Below are 16846 nucleotides of genomic sequence, written 5' to 3' on the forward strand. Positions count from 1 at the left end.
ACCAAGTCAGTCGACTAAGTGCTCTCTGCCAGAATCTGCAAACCAGAAACAGAACCAACTTAGTCAACCAAGTTAGTCGACTAAGAGCTCTTTGTTTGCAATTTGAACCAGAGTACTACAAGATAGGTTAACGGTTAGAACTCATCCTCAATTGTTTTCAACGGATATAAACTGCCAAATTGCCATCAGAGTTGAATCTTCAAGTATAAAAGGGTCTTCTAATAATAAGAAAGTAGTTTTTTGAAGCTTTGAATGAGTTTTGAGCTATAGAAAGAAGAAAAACCAGAAAAGCTTCACTGCACTTGTCGGCACTTAAACGCTTACTCTTTGCATTTGTATTTAACACTAAATCTTGTACCAATTAGATCAACAAATGATCATAGATACTTTTTTTTATAACTTCTTTTATATTCTTAGAGTGAGGGAGTCACTCTAAGGGATTGTTCAAGCTTGGGATAGCTTGATTGTTAAAGGTTGTGGTTGAGCCTTGGAAAACCACTTTGGGTTTTGGTTGAGCCCGTGAAAAACCATTGTGAAAAGTTGTGGTTAAGACTTTGAAAAACCATTTTGGGTTTTGGTTGATCCCGTGAAAAACCATTGTGAAAGGTTGTGGTTGAGCCTTTGAAAAACCACTTTGGGTTTTGGTTGATCCCGTGAAAAATCATTGCTAAAGGTTGTTGTTGAGCCTTTGAAAAACCACTTTGGGTTTTGGTTGATCCCGTGAAAAATCATTGCTAAAGGTTGTGGTTGAGCTTGCGAAAAACCATTGTAAAAGCTTGGTGGAAGCTTGTGAATTTCATTGTTTTTAGTGATTTGTTTTGAAAAATCCTTGGTTGAACAATCGAGGTAATGGATGTAGGTCTTGGACCGAACCACTCTAAATAGCTGTGCATTGTCTACTCTGTTTTTTGTTTTCTTTGTTTTGAAAATTTGTTTCCAATCTTGTTAAGAGTCGATTTGTGCTATTCACCCTCCCTCTAATACATATTATTGGGACCAATATGGATGGCAAGATAGAGAAAACCGAAATCATTTTAACTTGTCTGAAATTGTTTAAAGGGTATTGTTGTTAACTCATGCTAAAAATTGGCTAAAAAAGTTAAAATTATAAAAAATGATATTTTTAAATTGAGCTTATGAGAAAAGTTATTTCTCACAATTTTCTCTTCGAGCTCCACTATTCCTTAACTCTCTCCTTTAGATTAAATGATATTGATATAATTCCATAGTGAAACTAGTCTCCGTTTAAAGCATTGTCCTCTAAAGTCTCCTAAGTACCCCAACATGATGCAATGTTTAGGAAGATGTCAAATGTCCATGCTTGAGCTGATACCCTACACACCGCCACCCATCTCTTTCTGAGTTTGGTTTTGAAGTCATCTTTCCATTGTTTGATAGCAATAAACCGCATATTAAGCCATCCCCACTTATTGTCTTCCATTTATTTGAACTTTTCTAGGTTAATGAAGGTTATGAGAAAGTGTCTAGGGGACAAGTTCTTCACTATTACATCGATATGCCTAATCATCCTCATCTTGTCATTGATTATTTCATCGTCGGTGTTCTCGTCTGTTATTGCCACCACACTTCGTTTTAATCAATGGAGGTTTTCTTCACTTGGGACCCCTTTGCAGTTTCTTTTTCTACTGCCAACAATGACCCGTTTGTTACTACACTTCTCACTAGTTTCCATCCACCCCCTGTAAAACTTGGGCTTAGGATTTTTTGCCTCGATCATGATTGTTTTCATTCTTACCCTTAATGTTTCTTTCCTTGGCTACCATTATTGTTTGTTTCAATCCTCTTTTGTTTCCACTCACCCTCTAGAAGGAACTTTTCCCCCTAAAATGAGCTAAGTTCACGTTTATCCTTTTGTTCAACCATCGTATTCCATTCATTTTTACACAAGCTGTTGGTGAATAGTGACTAACAATTAGAGTTAGAAAACCAATTCATATTATATTTAAAACTTAAAATAGTATAACCATTATGTAGGCTTATATAACCTTTATGTAGGCTTTACATAGCAACTAACATAAATAAAAATGAGCAAAATAAGCAAGAAATTAGCTAAACAAACTTAACAAAAAAGACCACGTTTTAGAAAGATGTGAAACTAAACTTTCGGAAGACTCATTTGCTGGCTTTGAATTAGTCTCATAACGATCAACGTTCCCCCTTGATTCAAAGCTGCAAACTTCTAATTGCTGTCGAAAATAGTTATGCTTGAACTAAGATAATGACTTTGCTAAAATGTTTGCAATTTGCTCATTTGTACCACAAAACTCCAGAGTTATTATCCCATTTGCTACCAATTGACCAATAAAATAATGACGAACTTCAATATGCTTTGTCCTTCCATGGAAAGCTATCATTGCAATAATAGCTTTATAGTCACAAAAGATTTTTGTTGCTTTAGCTTACTCTTGATTAAGATCAACAAGAATTCTTTTTAACCAAACAGCTTGACTTGTTGATGAAGTTGCAACAATATATTTCGCTTCCCAAGATGACAGTGCCACAGTACTTTGCTTATTTGAACTCCATGATACTACATCTGATCCAAGGCTGAAACTATAACTTGAAGTAGGGCTGTGCAATCTGTTAGTTTGGTTAGTTCGATTACTGGATATCCAATAACCGAACTAACCGAATTTTTATATAAAAACAATCGAACTGAATCGAACCGAACAAAATAACTAACCGAACTAACTGAACTGAACTAATTTGGTTAATTCGGTTCGGTTTTCACAAATCGAACTTAATAAAATTTTTTTGATTTGTATATATTTATTTATGTTGTTTTTTTAAAAATAAATCACTATTACAAAAATATTAAAAATGACCCTAAAAAAAAATGAAGGGCTTACTTATACCCTATTTACAAAAATTAGCAGCAAATGTTGTGAAGAAAAAGATTGAAGATGCAATTATGATGAAGCTAGATGTGGCATCCTTCTCTTCCACTTCCAACATAATTCGTCTTGCAGATTTTGGTTGTGGAGTTGGATCAAATACAATAACTGATATGCATGATTTACTAGAGTTTGTAAAGAAGAAGTATATGTCTCAGTGTCCTGCATCTCAAATGCCTGAATTTCAAGTGATTTTCAATGATCAATCCACCAATGATTTTAACACCCTCTTTACCTCTCTCCCGCAAGACAAGGAAAACATGGTAGTTGGGGTGCTAGGTTCTTTCCATGACCAAGTGCTACCCAAGTTATCTCTCCATTTAGCCCATTGTTCGTATTCACTGCATTGGCTCTCTAAGTTGCCAAAGGAATTGCAAGACAAGCACTGTCCTGCATGGATACAAAAACATAATTAACTTAAAAAAGGATTGAACCAAAGCAAAAGAAATGGTAGTCCAAAATTAGACTTTGTTCTGTAATTGGTAGACATGCATTCAGATTAATTAAAGGTTCAAGAAACGAAAGAATACTATGAATTTGTAAAAACCTTGCAAAAATTCTATAGAAACATAATCAATGTTGAAACATAGTTGATAGTACTAAACACAACCAGTACTTAGAAAATACAAAAGCATTTTCTCAAAAAAAGAAAGATACAATAGCAAATGGATACTTAAATTCCTCGCACACCTTTACGTGAATAAAGAAAAAGCAAACAAACTTAGGACCTTTAAAATCGATGGTTTCTTGATTTATAGATGTTGATCAAGTTGATCAAGCTGATGATGGCCTTACTATAATACTAAAGTTGTTCTCACCATCTTCTCTGTAAAGAGTGATCACAGCGTGGATATTAGGTGCAGCAAAATTCCTCCACTGATTCTCGGAGATGGGAACAATAGAATTAAAAAACAATGGATAATGTCATCAAAAGACTGACATATTATAGTAATAGTTGAACCCTATATGTGTAATGAATTCATCAAGAAATCCTCCGCCTTTACAAGTCTAAGAGGCCACAAAACATTTGCAAAGAATCTTCTCTCTGTTTTGTAGCAGAACGTGGGGAGACCAATGGGGATTTGCCCAACTAATTTTCATTGACCGTTTCTTTTTCAATGATGAAGAAAACCCAAAAAGTAAAAAGTAAACAACAGAAAAAAACTAAAAATAATGGTGAAGGATCAAAAGATGAACGATGGCAAAAACCCAAAAAAACTTACCAGTCACTTGATGAGGGAAGGCCCAGAAAGTGTAGCATCAAGGATGGAAACAACTTGGACTTGCTAAAGATAAAGCCAGAAATCAGAAACCAAAAAGGGCAGTTGGCAGAAACTAGATAGAGCGAGAGTGGAGACCAGACAGCAGTCGGCAAAAACCAGAAAAGGCGAGAGTTGAGACGGGACGACAATTGGTAAAAACCAGAAAGAGCGAGAGTGGAGACGGGATGGCGGTCAGAAGGTAGTCGGCAGAAACCAGAAAAGGCGTGAGTGGAGACTAGAGTCCCGGGACGGCAGTCGACACTTGGCAAAAATCAGAAAGGGGAATTGAGATATTCATATTTAGGTTTAGGAATTTTTGACGTAAAATCTTCAAAATACCCTTATTTAAGTTCGGTTAGTTCAATTAAATATTTTTTAACTGAAATTGAATCAAAATAATTGTACTAATCGAATTAACCAAAAAATCAAACTAACCAAACTAAAAAAATCAAACTCATTTCGGTTCGATTCGGTTGTTCGATTCTATTTCTGTTTGTTTACCCCTAACTTGAGGTAATCTTATCATCCAAAGAATCTACCCAATCACTATCAATAAGGCTAAACAATTTGAAATCTAATACTTTGGAGTACTATAATTAGCTGTTCTAGTAACTTATCGCAAGATTCTTTTCATCACATCAAGGTGTTGTTTTGTTGGACTATGCATTAACTTTGGATACAATATTGACAAAAAATGTAATATCAGGATGAGTATGTGTCAAATAATTCAATCCACAAATCAATCACCTAAAATAAGTTACATTAGCCTTTTTAGTTTCATTTTTAGATTGCAATTTTCCATTAACATTCATTGGTGTAGAGGCTACTTTACAATTCAACATATTGAACCTCTTAAGAAGATCGATTGCATATTTTTGTTGTGAGCCAAAAATTCCATCTTCTCCTTGTTTCACCTCTAGACTAAGCAAATGTTGCAACTACCCCAAATCTGACATTTTAAATTTTTTGATCATAGAAGAATGAAAGTTGGCAAAAAAAGATTCACATGACCCAAGAATATCTTGTCATCAAAATAAAGATATATTTTAAGAAAATCAATACATTCCTTCTTTAAATATAGAGTGGGCTCATTTTCACTTCTTTCAAAACCATTTTCATGAGAGTAGGAATCAATTTTTGAAAGTTTAAATGTCTCATTATCTTTAATGGTCGTAACTTTTAAATTTCATAATAAGTGGTATGGTTTTAATGAGATTGTAATAACTACCCATTATTTGCATGAGATTGTAATAATTATTCATTATTTTTTGAAAATTCTCTAATTTTGAGGCAACAATTATCTCTTTGATGGAAGGAGTTTTGCTTATTTAAATAAAAGAATGTACACATCCCCAACCTAGGCAATTTTTAGTAAAAATAAACGCCTTGTTACCATCACTGAAAACTGCTATTGGGTAGGAAGAACTCATAAAGGAAAAGCTTGAAGAATTTTAGAATAAAAGGGTTGGAGCTTGTGAAAGAAGAAGCTTGATATTTTCTATAATTGGAGATTAGTGTCATGATCCTTATTGAATGATAATTTGGTAGGTTTATCTGCCAATGAACAAAATATTATATTATTGTTGAAGTTAATTAATATTCCTCCAAACCTATGTACTTTTGCTTACACTTGTGTTCCATTATTTATATGGGTACATATATATGTTTGAGAATTTTAACAAAGCTTGCGCAAGTTCAAGATAATTAGAAGCCCTCCATGATTTTCCAACAAAAAAAAAAAAAATTTCTACATTACTTTCGATAAATGCAACCTTCACAAAAATCAAGTGATTCAATTTTAGACAGCCCAATAACCATTTCATTTTTACTCGATAGCTTCAAACCATTTTCATTCAAGTGTCGAAAACCTAAGTGCCATAAATTGGACTCGGTATTTCTACTAACAACAAATGTAGAATGTTCATCTTTTGAAACTTCAAGAGGAAATGTTTTATTCTATGCCATATGAACATTTAACTTTATCATGGTTTGTTTGAATGGCAATGGTACCTTTCTCTTCAACCTGAAGATGCTTATCATCACCAAATCTGATGTTAGATTTTTGCGTCTCATTTAATTCTTTGAACAGCAATTGGGAGTCGGTCATATGATTTGAGCAATCACTATCCAAAAATCGTACATCATAAAAAACATCTTTATCATAAAAATGGACCATGAATAACTTACTCTTTTCTTTTACAAAGTTTGCTTGTTTGTCCTCATCCCTTTGCTTGGTCTAGCATTCAACTTCTTTGTGGCCATACTTCTTGCAATAGTGACACTGAATGGAGCTTTTGAACTACTTTTGTTCGCTGGATTGCCTTTGCTCACCATATCATCCTTTGCCCCAACCTCGGCCACGAGATCCTTTGCCATTACCGTGAAATCCAACTCTATCTTGGTTTCTTTTAGTTGGATTTTCTTCTTTGTTCTTTTGAGAAGACTCATTTTTCACTTGAAATGCTCGTTCCTCACTTTTTTTTTTTGGTGAACGGTTCAACCTATCCTCATGAGCTTGCAAAGAACATATGACCTCATTCGTGAAGTGAAACGAGTGCAGATGCTCTACTTAAATAATCTTGTGCACTTTCAAAATTATTCATCTAGAACGTTTCAAACTCTCCGTAAGGTGATTGAAGTTTCACAACAATTACCTTTGACGAGAAAATTTCCCATGCTTTCGTTGAAGTAATTGTTGCAACAATTCTAAAGAAAATCACCTCAGTGAGAGATTGTTGAAGAGAGAATAATGCCCTTGTGTTTTTTTTTTTTTTTTCTGTTTTCCTACATCCCTTGCTTGTTATCTTCATCCTCTGTATCATACCCATTCTCAACCAAGTCCCATAGCTCTTGTGATAGGAACAATAGCATGTTTGGTTGTCTATTCCCATGTTTTATGCTTACCTTCGTTTGGTCAGCAATGTCATAAGGAATAGCTATTACTTAGATAATAGCTATTCTTTAAAATGGGGTAAAACTCAAGCTTAACTAAACCCAAGCTCTCCCATGGGTTTTGCTATTCCATGACTGGGAGAATAGCCTTAAAATGTGATAAGACTAAAATACCCATTATAACTTAAAGAAATTACAACCCTAGACCTATAAATATTTCTTTTTCTTCTCATTTTCCCTTATTCTTTCTTTTTCTTCTCACGTTTTTTCCTCTCTCATTCTCTCTCTAACTTGTACTCATCACCGGAGATGACGTTAGCGGTGGGGACGGCGACGACGATGACGACGGTGGTTTCACGATCGAATATGGTCGAAAAGCATTAATCTAGTCATTTTCGACAAGATTTAACCAAGAAATCGCCAAATCTGGCACTCCACGGCCAGATCTGGCTGGGGGAAGCACCGGATCTGGTGTTTTCGACCAGATCCCACGGTAGGATCTAGCACTCCACGGCCGGATCCAGCCACGGGAAACGTCGATTGGGCATCTTAGTGGCCAGATTTGGCCACACGGTGCACCAGATCGACGTTTCATTACACCGGTCACCTTTCCAATGGCCGACCTATGGAGAAGAAGAAAGAAAAAAAGGAAAAAAACTAGAATAAAAAAGAAAAAATTATTTGTAAATTTTAAAATATTAATATTTTATATATACTTTAAACCTTATTAATATTAATATGATTAAAATATTAAAATATTAATATTTTAATCATAATAATATTAAATTATAAAGAAAATATTAATATTTAAAATATTAATAATTAAATTATACTAAAATATTAATATTTAAAATATTAATTATTAATATTTTAATTAAATTATAAATTACTAATATTTAAAAAATAAAATAAAAATAAAAAATCATATATATAATAAAAGGTATTTTTGTCTTTTTATTTTCTATTCCTTTCTTATTCCAAAGTTATTGTTACCAACCAAATACTGCAATAAATCGTAATAATTATTCCTACTCTATTCCATTCGTTATACCAAACTACATAATACATATTCTATTCTATTCCCACCTTATTCTCATTCTATTCCCACGTAATAGTTATTCTATTCTATTCCTGTTTATTCCGTGAACCAAACGTGCTAAGCAGACATTGCAATGTCTATACGTAATAGCCCTTGTGTCTTTTTTTTTTTTTCTATTTTGCTACATCCTTAGCTTGTTATCTTCATCCTCTGTATTATGCCCATTCTCAACCAAGTCCCATAGCTCTTGTGATAGGAACAAGGTTTTCATTTTTATACTCAAGATCTCATAGCTGTCACCTTTGAAAGTTGGAATCAAAGGCTAAGTAGACATTGCAATGTCATTGATAGCCATACCTTTTTGGTTTTGCGTGAAACACTCTTCTCTCTCTTTTTTTAGAGCCTATTTGGCTTAGTTTTTTTTTTTAGCTTAAAAGTTATTATAAAGCTATTATAAAAAAAATAGTTTTAAAGAATTAAGTTAAAATTATTTGATAAGCCGCTTGACAAAATAAATTATATAAGCTCTAATTTTTGTTAAAATTACCATAAAGGGTTTTCATGCCATCTTTAATCACCTAATAAATTGAAGTGGGACAAGTCTGCTTCAAGTTTATACATGATTTCAGATGTTAAAATCAAAGAAATTTACAAAGAAACGGGACAACTCTTAAACTTGTATAATAGTAATAGTATTAGATTATTGTTGATCTAGCAAGCAATCGAACCATGATAATTCAATTTCTCATAAAAGAAGAGTAAAGAGGAAACGATGTATCTAACAATAAAAAAAATCTTTAAATAGTATCTGAATGCAATTTTGAATTTTGAATTATCTTTTCTCTTAATCTTTGTAAGAATAAAAAAATTCTAGATTTTGCTATTTTGTTACTAGGACTTTAATTCTTTTTTTTTCTTGTAATCATTGTAGAGAGAGATAGAAGAGAAGGAGATTGCGATTTGTATTGGAGGATGGTGATTTGTAGAGAGAAGACGAGGAGAGGGAGATAGATTGAGAGATAGGTATTTTTTGAAAAAATAACGTGTTTATAAAAGAAAAGAAGAGAAAACTTCTTTCTAGAGCTTTTCTTTAAGGTTTTTTTTAATTTTGTTTTTTTTAAATTATTTTTTAATAGTTTCTCAAAAATCTTATTTGATTTAACTTATACTTTTAAGAGATAAATAAGTTGAAAAAAACTAAGTCAAATAAACACTTAATCTCACTCTCTCAGTTTGGTGGGTGACACACACTTTCTCACTTGACTTAGAAATTGGCTATGATACAAAAAATGTTGATGAATTGTGACTAATTAACGATTAAAGTTAGAGAATCAATCCACATTGCATTATCAAACTCAAAATAGTACAATCTTTATATAGGCTTTACATAGCAACTGACATAGTTAAAATAAACAAAATTACTTAAACAAATTTAACTATAAAAGACCACATTTTAGAAAGACGGAAATAAACTTCAGAAGACTTATTTACTGACTTTGTATCAGCCTCATAACTGTCAACACAAGCATCCCTCGTCTCTACCAAATGTTCGAACCTAACAAAGCCATATCTTCTCCCCACCTTGCTCCTCTTCGTTGCTATAAATAGATCCACTCCGTTACCATACTACTGAAACACCTTCTTTAGCCACCGGTAATGCACCTCATCTGGTAAATTATTGACAAACACCGTATATACCTGCCATTTGTAGTGGTGGTTCCCCCCTATGCAAGTTAATCATTCTCCTTGGCTTGATGGTACACAGGGACGACCCAATAAGTTTAAAGGCCTAAAGCGAAATATTCAAATGAAGTTTTTTTTATTGAAATTAAAAAAAATTATTAAAATTTTATTCTTCTAACTTTTTGAGATGAAAAATTTTTAATTAAACTTTTATAATCAAGTTCTTCTAATATTTCTTTTTCAATTGATAATATAGTCAATCAATTTAATCTTTCTTGAGACATTGTTGATCTTAAATAAGATTTTATTAATTTCAGTTTTGAAAAACTTATTTCTCCTGAAGCAACACTTATTGGAATTGTTAATATTATTCTAAAAATATTTAACGATTATAATTATCTTATATTTTTTAAATGGCTAGTATAAAATCAACAATCAAAATTTTTAATTTAAATAAATCAACTATCACATAAAATAAAAATAATATAACAATATAATATAAATCTAAATTAAACTAAAAAAATATGTAAAGATTAGAACAATAGTACCTAATTGTTGAATATTTATTGCAAATCGCAAATGAGGCTCACAGCTTTATGAAGATAATAAAAGAACAGATTTTTTGTGTATTCTTTGGAGCAAAATTGAAGATAAAGGAAGAAAGAACAAATGAGAAATGAAGATTTCAAAAGTAGATATTATACATTGAAAAAAATAATTGATTTTATATATAAAAAAAAATAGCTGTTGGAAATTATTAAACACGTTGATTGGAAATAAGAGAAATAAGTAAGAAAAAAATAGCTGTTGAAGATGATTAAATACATATGATTGTTAGTTGATTAGAAATAAGAGAATATAATTGAGAATTAATAGCATTCTAGAAATAAAAAAGTAATAAAAAATTAAGATTGATTAGACACATAATTAAAAAAATAAAAAAATAAATTATTTTATGAATTATTTTTTTATTTTTATATATTTTTAATAAAATTAATTATATTATAATTATTATAAAATTATAAATCTTACTTAAAATTGAGACCTTCCTAAATTGGAGGCCTAAAGCCTTTGCTTGGGTGGCTTCAACCAAGGGCCGACCCTGATGGTACATAAAAGAAGCAATAACCTGACATGTCTAAGATGACTCGTAATAAATAAGAGATGACTTGTTCTCACTTCTGAGTCCATATGTTTTCAATATATATATATATTAGCAACAAAATTTTTAAGTCTAGTTTTTGATGAGTGTATTACTTTGCCTCATCAATTTTGTCCAAAATATTTGTACTCTTTTATATAGTATATAGTTATTGGATAAATTCAAAAATGTAATCTATAAATTCATGAGTTAATCAATGAATTTAAATATGAAATATTACAATTAAATCAATAAGGTGGGACAAAAATGATGGGATGAAAATATTTTTTAGTTTTTGATTAGATAAATTTAAATTTTATTAAGAATGGTCTACTTTAATCAAGAATTCAAGACTAATAAGTATATAAATAGATAGATAAATTAGTCTATATTTAAATTAATAAAAAAATTATCAATTAAGGAAAATTTACACTTTGATGTTAACAAGGAAATAAATAAAAATTATTCAATGTCCTAATTTCATAAGAAAGTTATTAATTTACCAAATTATTGAAAGTATATATACTATTCACTATTTACACTTTTGGAGTTTGTACTTTTATATATAGTAATAATAACAATTATATCATTGTACTTCTTACCTCAATGTTTTTTTATATATTTTTTATTAGAGAAAAGAGAAGACAAACTCTACTTCTTATGTAGAAGATGAAGCACCAACCATTCGGATGCAAAGTGTTTTATTATTAACTAAATGCTGAATCATTTTCTCTTAAATCCCCTGTTAATTTCTATGGACGTTTATTCCCAAGCTTGTAATCACATCTTACAAGCACCACCAAGATGCTCTCCAGTAATAAATATTGTTTTATCTGATTAACACTTTGCAGCTTGTTAAGGTAATGTCTACCAAACATTAATTAATTTTCGCCGTAGGATTTGAATTGATTCATGTATCTATCATATCATGTGGTCTCCTATTGACGGTTTCAAAGTGTGCATAAATGCGAAAGATCAAATGTCAGCGATAGAAAATTCCATGGAGTTGAAACTAACAACCCAAAAACCAAACAGTGGAAATGTTGTAAATGCTTGGAATTTTGTGGAAAAACAAAAAAAGAAGAGCAAGCCTAATCACAATTTGGAATTTCATTGAACATTTTTTAACAATGTTGAGCTAAGCTTTTAAGGGTCAAAATCAAGCACCAGGGGAGCAATCCGTAGCAAGGGCTCCAAGGTGCCTGGTGAAAACTTTCTAGCAAATAGAAAGCACATTGAAGTTGTGTTGCCATTGTAAATGCATTCCGATCCGTGTCGAATTTGATTCAAAAACTCATCTGAGATATCGGGCCATCCGAACTTCCTGGGATGTGGACCTCCTCTCGACCAATCTACCCAAGTAGTGCTCCGATTCGAGTTTAATTCCCCGTAGAACATGTTCACCAATGTAGGAATGTAATGTTCATCATTATAGCATGGTGGCTGACAGTACTGTTGGAAAATTGAATAGTACTTTTTATCAGAAACAATGTGCAGGGCAATGTCACGGTGAACTTCAAACCATTGAGACCCTTTTCGCCAGTCGGTGATGTTAATCGCAGGCCACATCTGGGGATTGTATCGCCCGCGCCCAGCTTTCCTGGGGTCATCAAATACGCTTAAGAAGCTTAAATTTGAGTTGATGAGGTAGTCGTAGATTTTGTTGAAGTTAAACAATGGAATGCATGAGTCCGAGAGAAGAACAAATCTTTGATTGGAGATGTCAAGAAGTGCATTTGCCAGGAGACGCCTCTCCGCATCTATCATTGTTGCAGTTCCCCAGTAGACTGGCTGTAGCACCCAAAAAAATAATGCTCAGCAATTGGGAAAAGTTTATGCAATTTTTAATTCGATTAAAATGATATGTTAAATCCTCAAAAGAAATATTGTGCAAGCCGTTGAATCCTAACTTGGGTATTTAACCAAATTAAGAAGAAAAACAGCTGCAAGTTATTGATTTCTAAAATCTAACCTTGCTGGGGATTCTTCTACCATAGAAGACTGAAGTTTCAGGAACTGTTTCAGTGTAGTCAGGATGTGAGTGTACGTAGATGGAATAAAGGCCTTCATTCCCCTTAAAAAACTTCTCCCACAATGGAGCCAAGGGAAGTGGCCCTGCTGTCAAGAACATGAAAGCTACCTTTGGGGCATGCTGATCATGAGAGGATTCTTCAATTCTTGGAGCCATAGATGCTCTCCATAACAACTCCTTTTCAGTCATATTGTGCATCAGAGATCTTTGTTCTTCCAAGCAAACACTGCTAGAGTTGGATGTTCCATTTGTTGAAAAAGATAGGACTTGCTCCGATGACGAATTCAACAAGAGAGGTGGCAGCGGTGATGGCGGCGGTGGCGATAATGGTGGTGTTGCTGGTTGTGGAATTGGTGGAGAAGTAGAACCTGGTGGTATTGATGGAGAAGTAGAGACCAAGGAGGCTTGAAAAATTAGTGGGAGGCTTTTAAGATTTAAACTAATTATAATACCAAGTGACAAACCAATGACAAAGGAGATGGCATGAAAGACAAGATTACGCATCAGACGGGTAGTAAATGGCTTGGAAAATGGTTGAACAATATGTTGCTCAATGGCCATTGTTGTTGACAAGAGCGGGGGAGAAGGAGAGAAAGTTCATAATCTCTAATTTGGTCATTGAGCAATTTAAAGTTGAATTGAAAAGCTAGATGGACGGGATAATTAGAACTTAAGATAAGGCCTCTTTGCATGTATTTCACTTCTTTCAGATCGGACTGATTCCCTATTAATTCCGTAGAGTGGCTCTAGCCGCGTTGAGTTTCTCGGTTTGCTAATAATTAAAATGCACTTGATGCTTCTTTGAATAGCAAAGGTAATTCAAGAAAATATAGTAATTTGGTTTGAAGGACTAATTGACAAGATGCATGGTATTCAAGAATCTGTGGCACATCTTTCGTTAGAACAAAAATGGAAAGTGTAAGGTATTGGATTTAAGTCTTAAATATACGGAGGTGGAGTCTATAAAAGAAGGGAAATGGTTTATTTTTATTGTGTAACATGACCTTTAAATAAGAGAAACAAATGTGCTTCATTGCTCTGAGTGATGTTATGCATGTGTTAGTGGTATTGAGTAAGCTAAACTACAGGTGAGAGGAAGTTAAATTATGATAAAATGAATCATATAATATAAATTTAGATTTGAAACATCTTAAATATATAAACATCATAAAGATCACTTCACTTCCTATTATTTGATTTTAAAATAAATACCTGTCATCGACTTTAACATTGAAAAACCCTTTTTATATTAACTGCGTACTCATGATATATTCCAAAATTTCTCAATGTAAGAATCATTTTAATTAATTATAACCATATAATACACTCTCCTCACATATAATAACAGCAAAGTTTAGAGGGTAAAATAGACACTGCACGTAAACATAACAAGCTCATTACATATACAGAGACCAACGAAGGGGGACACAGTCTGCTCTAAATCTCATTGTATCCAGTTATCAAAAAAAAAAAAAAAAATCTGATACAAAAAAGTCCAACTATTATAATTAAGTATTATCACTATGTCTTGGCCTTTAGTGTTTTTGTACCAGTAGAATTTGCACCGGATCATACTTGGAGTTGAACTGTTTGAAAAATTATCTGGCCTAGTAGTTTGGGTATGTAATTAGAACCTGACAGATGAAATAACTTATTTTATATGCATCGAACACAGAATTGCAAAGGAGAAACTAAAGCACTTAATGTGATTAGACCAAATTGATTTGTCTTCGTCTAAGAACAAGAATATAATATAATGGTCTGCCACAACTGCTAAAGAAAAGATGAGAAGCAGAACACCGGAATCAGTGCTTAGATTTAGGTGGGTAACCACATTGGCACTCTTCCTTCCAATCCGCTTTCTTGGTCACTTTTGCTTCTGTTTTTGTAAACTCTAGCTAGCTGCTTTGTTTTCCTAGTCAAAAACCTTTGAACAAAATCCTGAGAACCTTAGAAAGATGAAAACTAATTTGTGTTAGGCATGTGCTTAGGGCTTGGCTTATCCACTAATTACTCATCTTAACAACTTTTGCTATTATATTTCTTGATTTTTTGTCGGCACTTTTATTTCTTGTTATTTAAATAAACTATACTTAAATATAAACAATTTCTTATTCATTTGACTATTTTCACTTGCTCATGAAAACAGGTTTGCCTTAAAACCTCAATGGCTGGACAGGTGTTTGAATTAGAAAGAAAGTCAATCATTTCTAGCATAAGAAATGGTGGAAGTGCAATTGCTTAATTAGGCACTAATTTTTACTACAGCTGGAGAGCTATTGCTAGTCAATATGTTAAACTAATGAGGACTTTACGTGCATGTAGAAGTTTAAAAGTTATTTAGTTTAAGAAGATTGATGATTTCTTTACGTTTTGAGTGTTACCAAAGAAAAATTCTACCTAGGATGCATGAAACTTTGCACAATTGTGAAAATTGTTACATGCAGTTCCTCAAATGGGAATTTCTCAAGAAGTTGGTCAGGTTTGATCAGTACTTGCCAGATATTTCATTAAGAATTGAAAGAAGACTAGGATCTTGGTTGACTTGACAATAATGTAAGGTTTGTATAGTGAATGAGCCAAGATTTGAAAGACTTGTTAAAGCAAAGTGCTGTAATGCCAAGCTAGGGTCAAATATTCACCATTTCTTCTCTTTATTTTAGTATCGATTTTACCCATTCCCAAAAAGAAAATCTGTCTAATCCAGCAACCCAAAAGGAAAGCAAGGCAGTCTTGAAGCAAAGCCGGGGATTTGACTAACTTAATCCTCTATATACTATGCTTTCAACTTATTATTATAGTAAAAATTTAATTTGAATCTCTTCATTTTAAATATAAAAACAAAAACTAATCTTAATAGATTACGAATAATTTGATCAACTTGATGCAATAGATAAATTAATTATGTTTTTTTTAGTTTTTATGCAATAAATAATTACTAAAACGAAATGAAACCAATAGTATGAAGAAATATATATATGATTGATCGATCATTTGATTTATCTATCTAATAACTTTCAAAGGTTTAAAAAGGTTCTACTATCTTCCTCCTTCGATATATGAAATCAAACCAAGCCGGGGCTTTTAAATTCTAAGCATGAGGCAAAGCCCAGGAATTAGAGCTATAAACGGAATTAAGTGACTTAATTATCTACAGTGGAGTATACATACACATACATTTGTTCTATGTTCGGTGTATTAGAAGGAAGTAATGGGTTTAGTCCAGCTTATAAACGTTTTTTATATGCTATTGCTGCTGGCATTTGAGTTATATCTGCAGTGACTTAATTAACCGGCAAAACATATCAAGTTAAATTGTGTTTGTAAACTAGGGATATGGAATATTGGTAAGTTCAGATAAACTGCATCAAAGAAAAAAGATCGCTAGAAGAAAACCCAATTTACTTTATTTTTCCATAATACTTAGGCCAAACATCATATAACTATATAAACATTATATTTCATATCCTTGCAAAGAGCTCAGAAAGCAATAATTGATCGGCCTTCCACTCGAGTCCTCTTGTCTCTGCTTCATTTCTCACTAGAGAATGGAGTTTAACTAAACAGAGAAACCACCTGCACAATTTGCCCAACAAGCTGAACAGCTGAAACCACAGCCACAATTACTCTGAACCAAGCAAACCAGTTTCTAAACATTTTGATAGTCCGGTTAGCTACCTGACAAAAGGGAATAGTTTCTACCTATTCTATAAGAAACAAAAAAGCATCTCCCGTTAAATGAACTGACTTTTGACGTTTCCAGTCTCTCATTTACTTACTATTCATTCATTGAATCGTTAGGGCTATTGTCATGAGAATTACAATGAATAACAGAGAAGTTCATGAATGAACCTTGAATTCTAGATTAGATTATAATGAATG

General features: G+C 32.6%; 1 protein-coding gene and 1 long non-coding RNA gene across 2 annotated transcripts; both read right to left on the reverse strand.

Annotated features, from left to right (window-relative positions):
- Positions 1–2761: 2761 nt before the first annotated feature.
- On the reverse strand, positions 2762–4595 carry LOC148763250 (uncharacterized). Its single transcript, XR_016025745.1, has 2 exons — positions 4139–4595; positions 2762–3305 (listed from the first exon to the last, which is right to left on the reverse strand). It is a non-coding gene; the product is annotated as an uncharacterized LOC148763250 (long non-coding RNA).
- Positions 4596–12073: 7478 nt separating this feature from the next.
- LOC18602023 (Core-2/I-branching beta-1,6-N-acetylglucosaminyltransferase family protein) lies at positions 12074–13525 on the reverse strand. The gene is made up of 2 exons (XM_007033162.3): positions 12905–13525; positions 12074–12723 (listed from the first exon to the last, which is right to left on the reverse strand). The coding sequence occupies exons 1-2, from the start codon at positions 13523–13525 to the stop codon at positions 12079–12081; spliced, it is 1266 nt and encodes a 421-aa protein (XP_007033224.3). The 3' UTR covers positions 12074–12078.
- Between the last annotated feature and the right edge of the window lie 3321 nt (positions 13526–16846).

This window comes from Theobroma cacao, chromosome 4 (assembly GCF_053813885.1).
Source record: "Theobroma cacao isolate CCN51 chromosome 4, ASM5381388v1, whole genome shotgun sequence".
NCBI classification, from domain to species: domain Eukaryota; kingdom Viridiplantae; phylum Streptophyta; class Magnoliopsida; order Malvales; family Malvaceae; genus Theobroma; species Theobroma cacao.

Bases quoted from the DNA above. Each gene is read 5' to 3' on its own strand.
- LOC18602023 (XM_007033162.3), bottom strand. From the start codon at position 13,525: ATGGCCATTGAGCAACATATTGTTCAACCATTTTCCAAGCCATTTACT. The intron at 12,724-12,904 runs GTTAGATTTTAG...TGGGTGCTACAG, and splicing joins GTAGAAGAATCCCCAGCAAG to CCAGTCTACTGGGGAACTGC.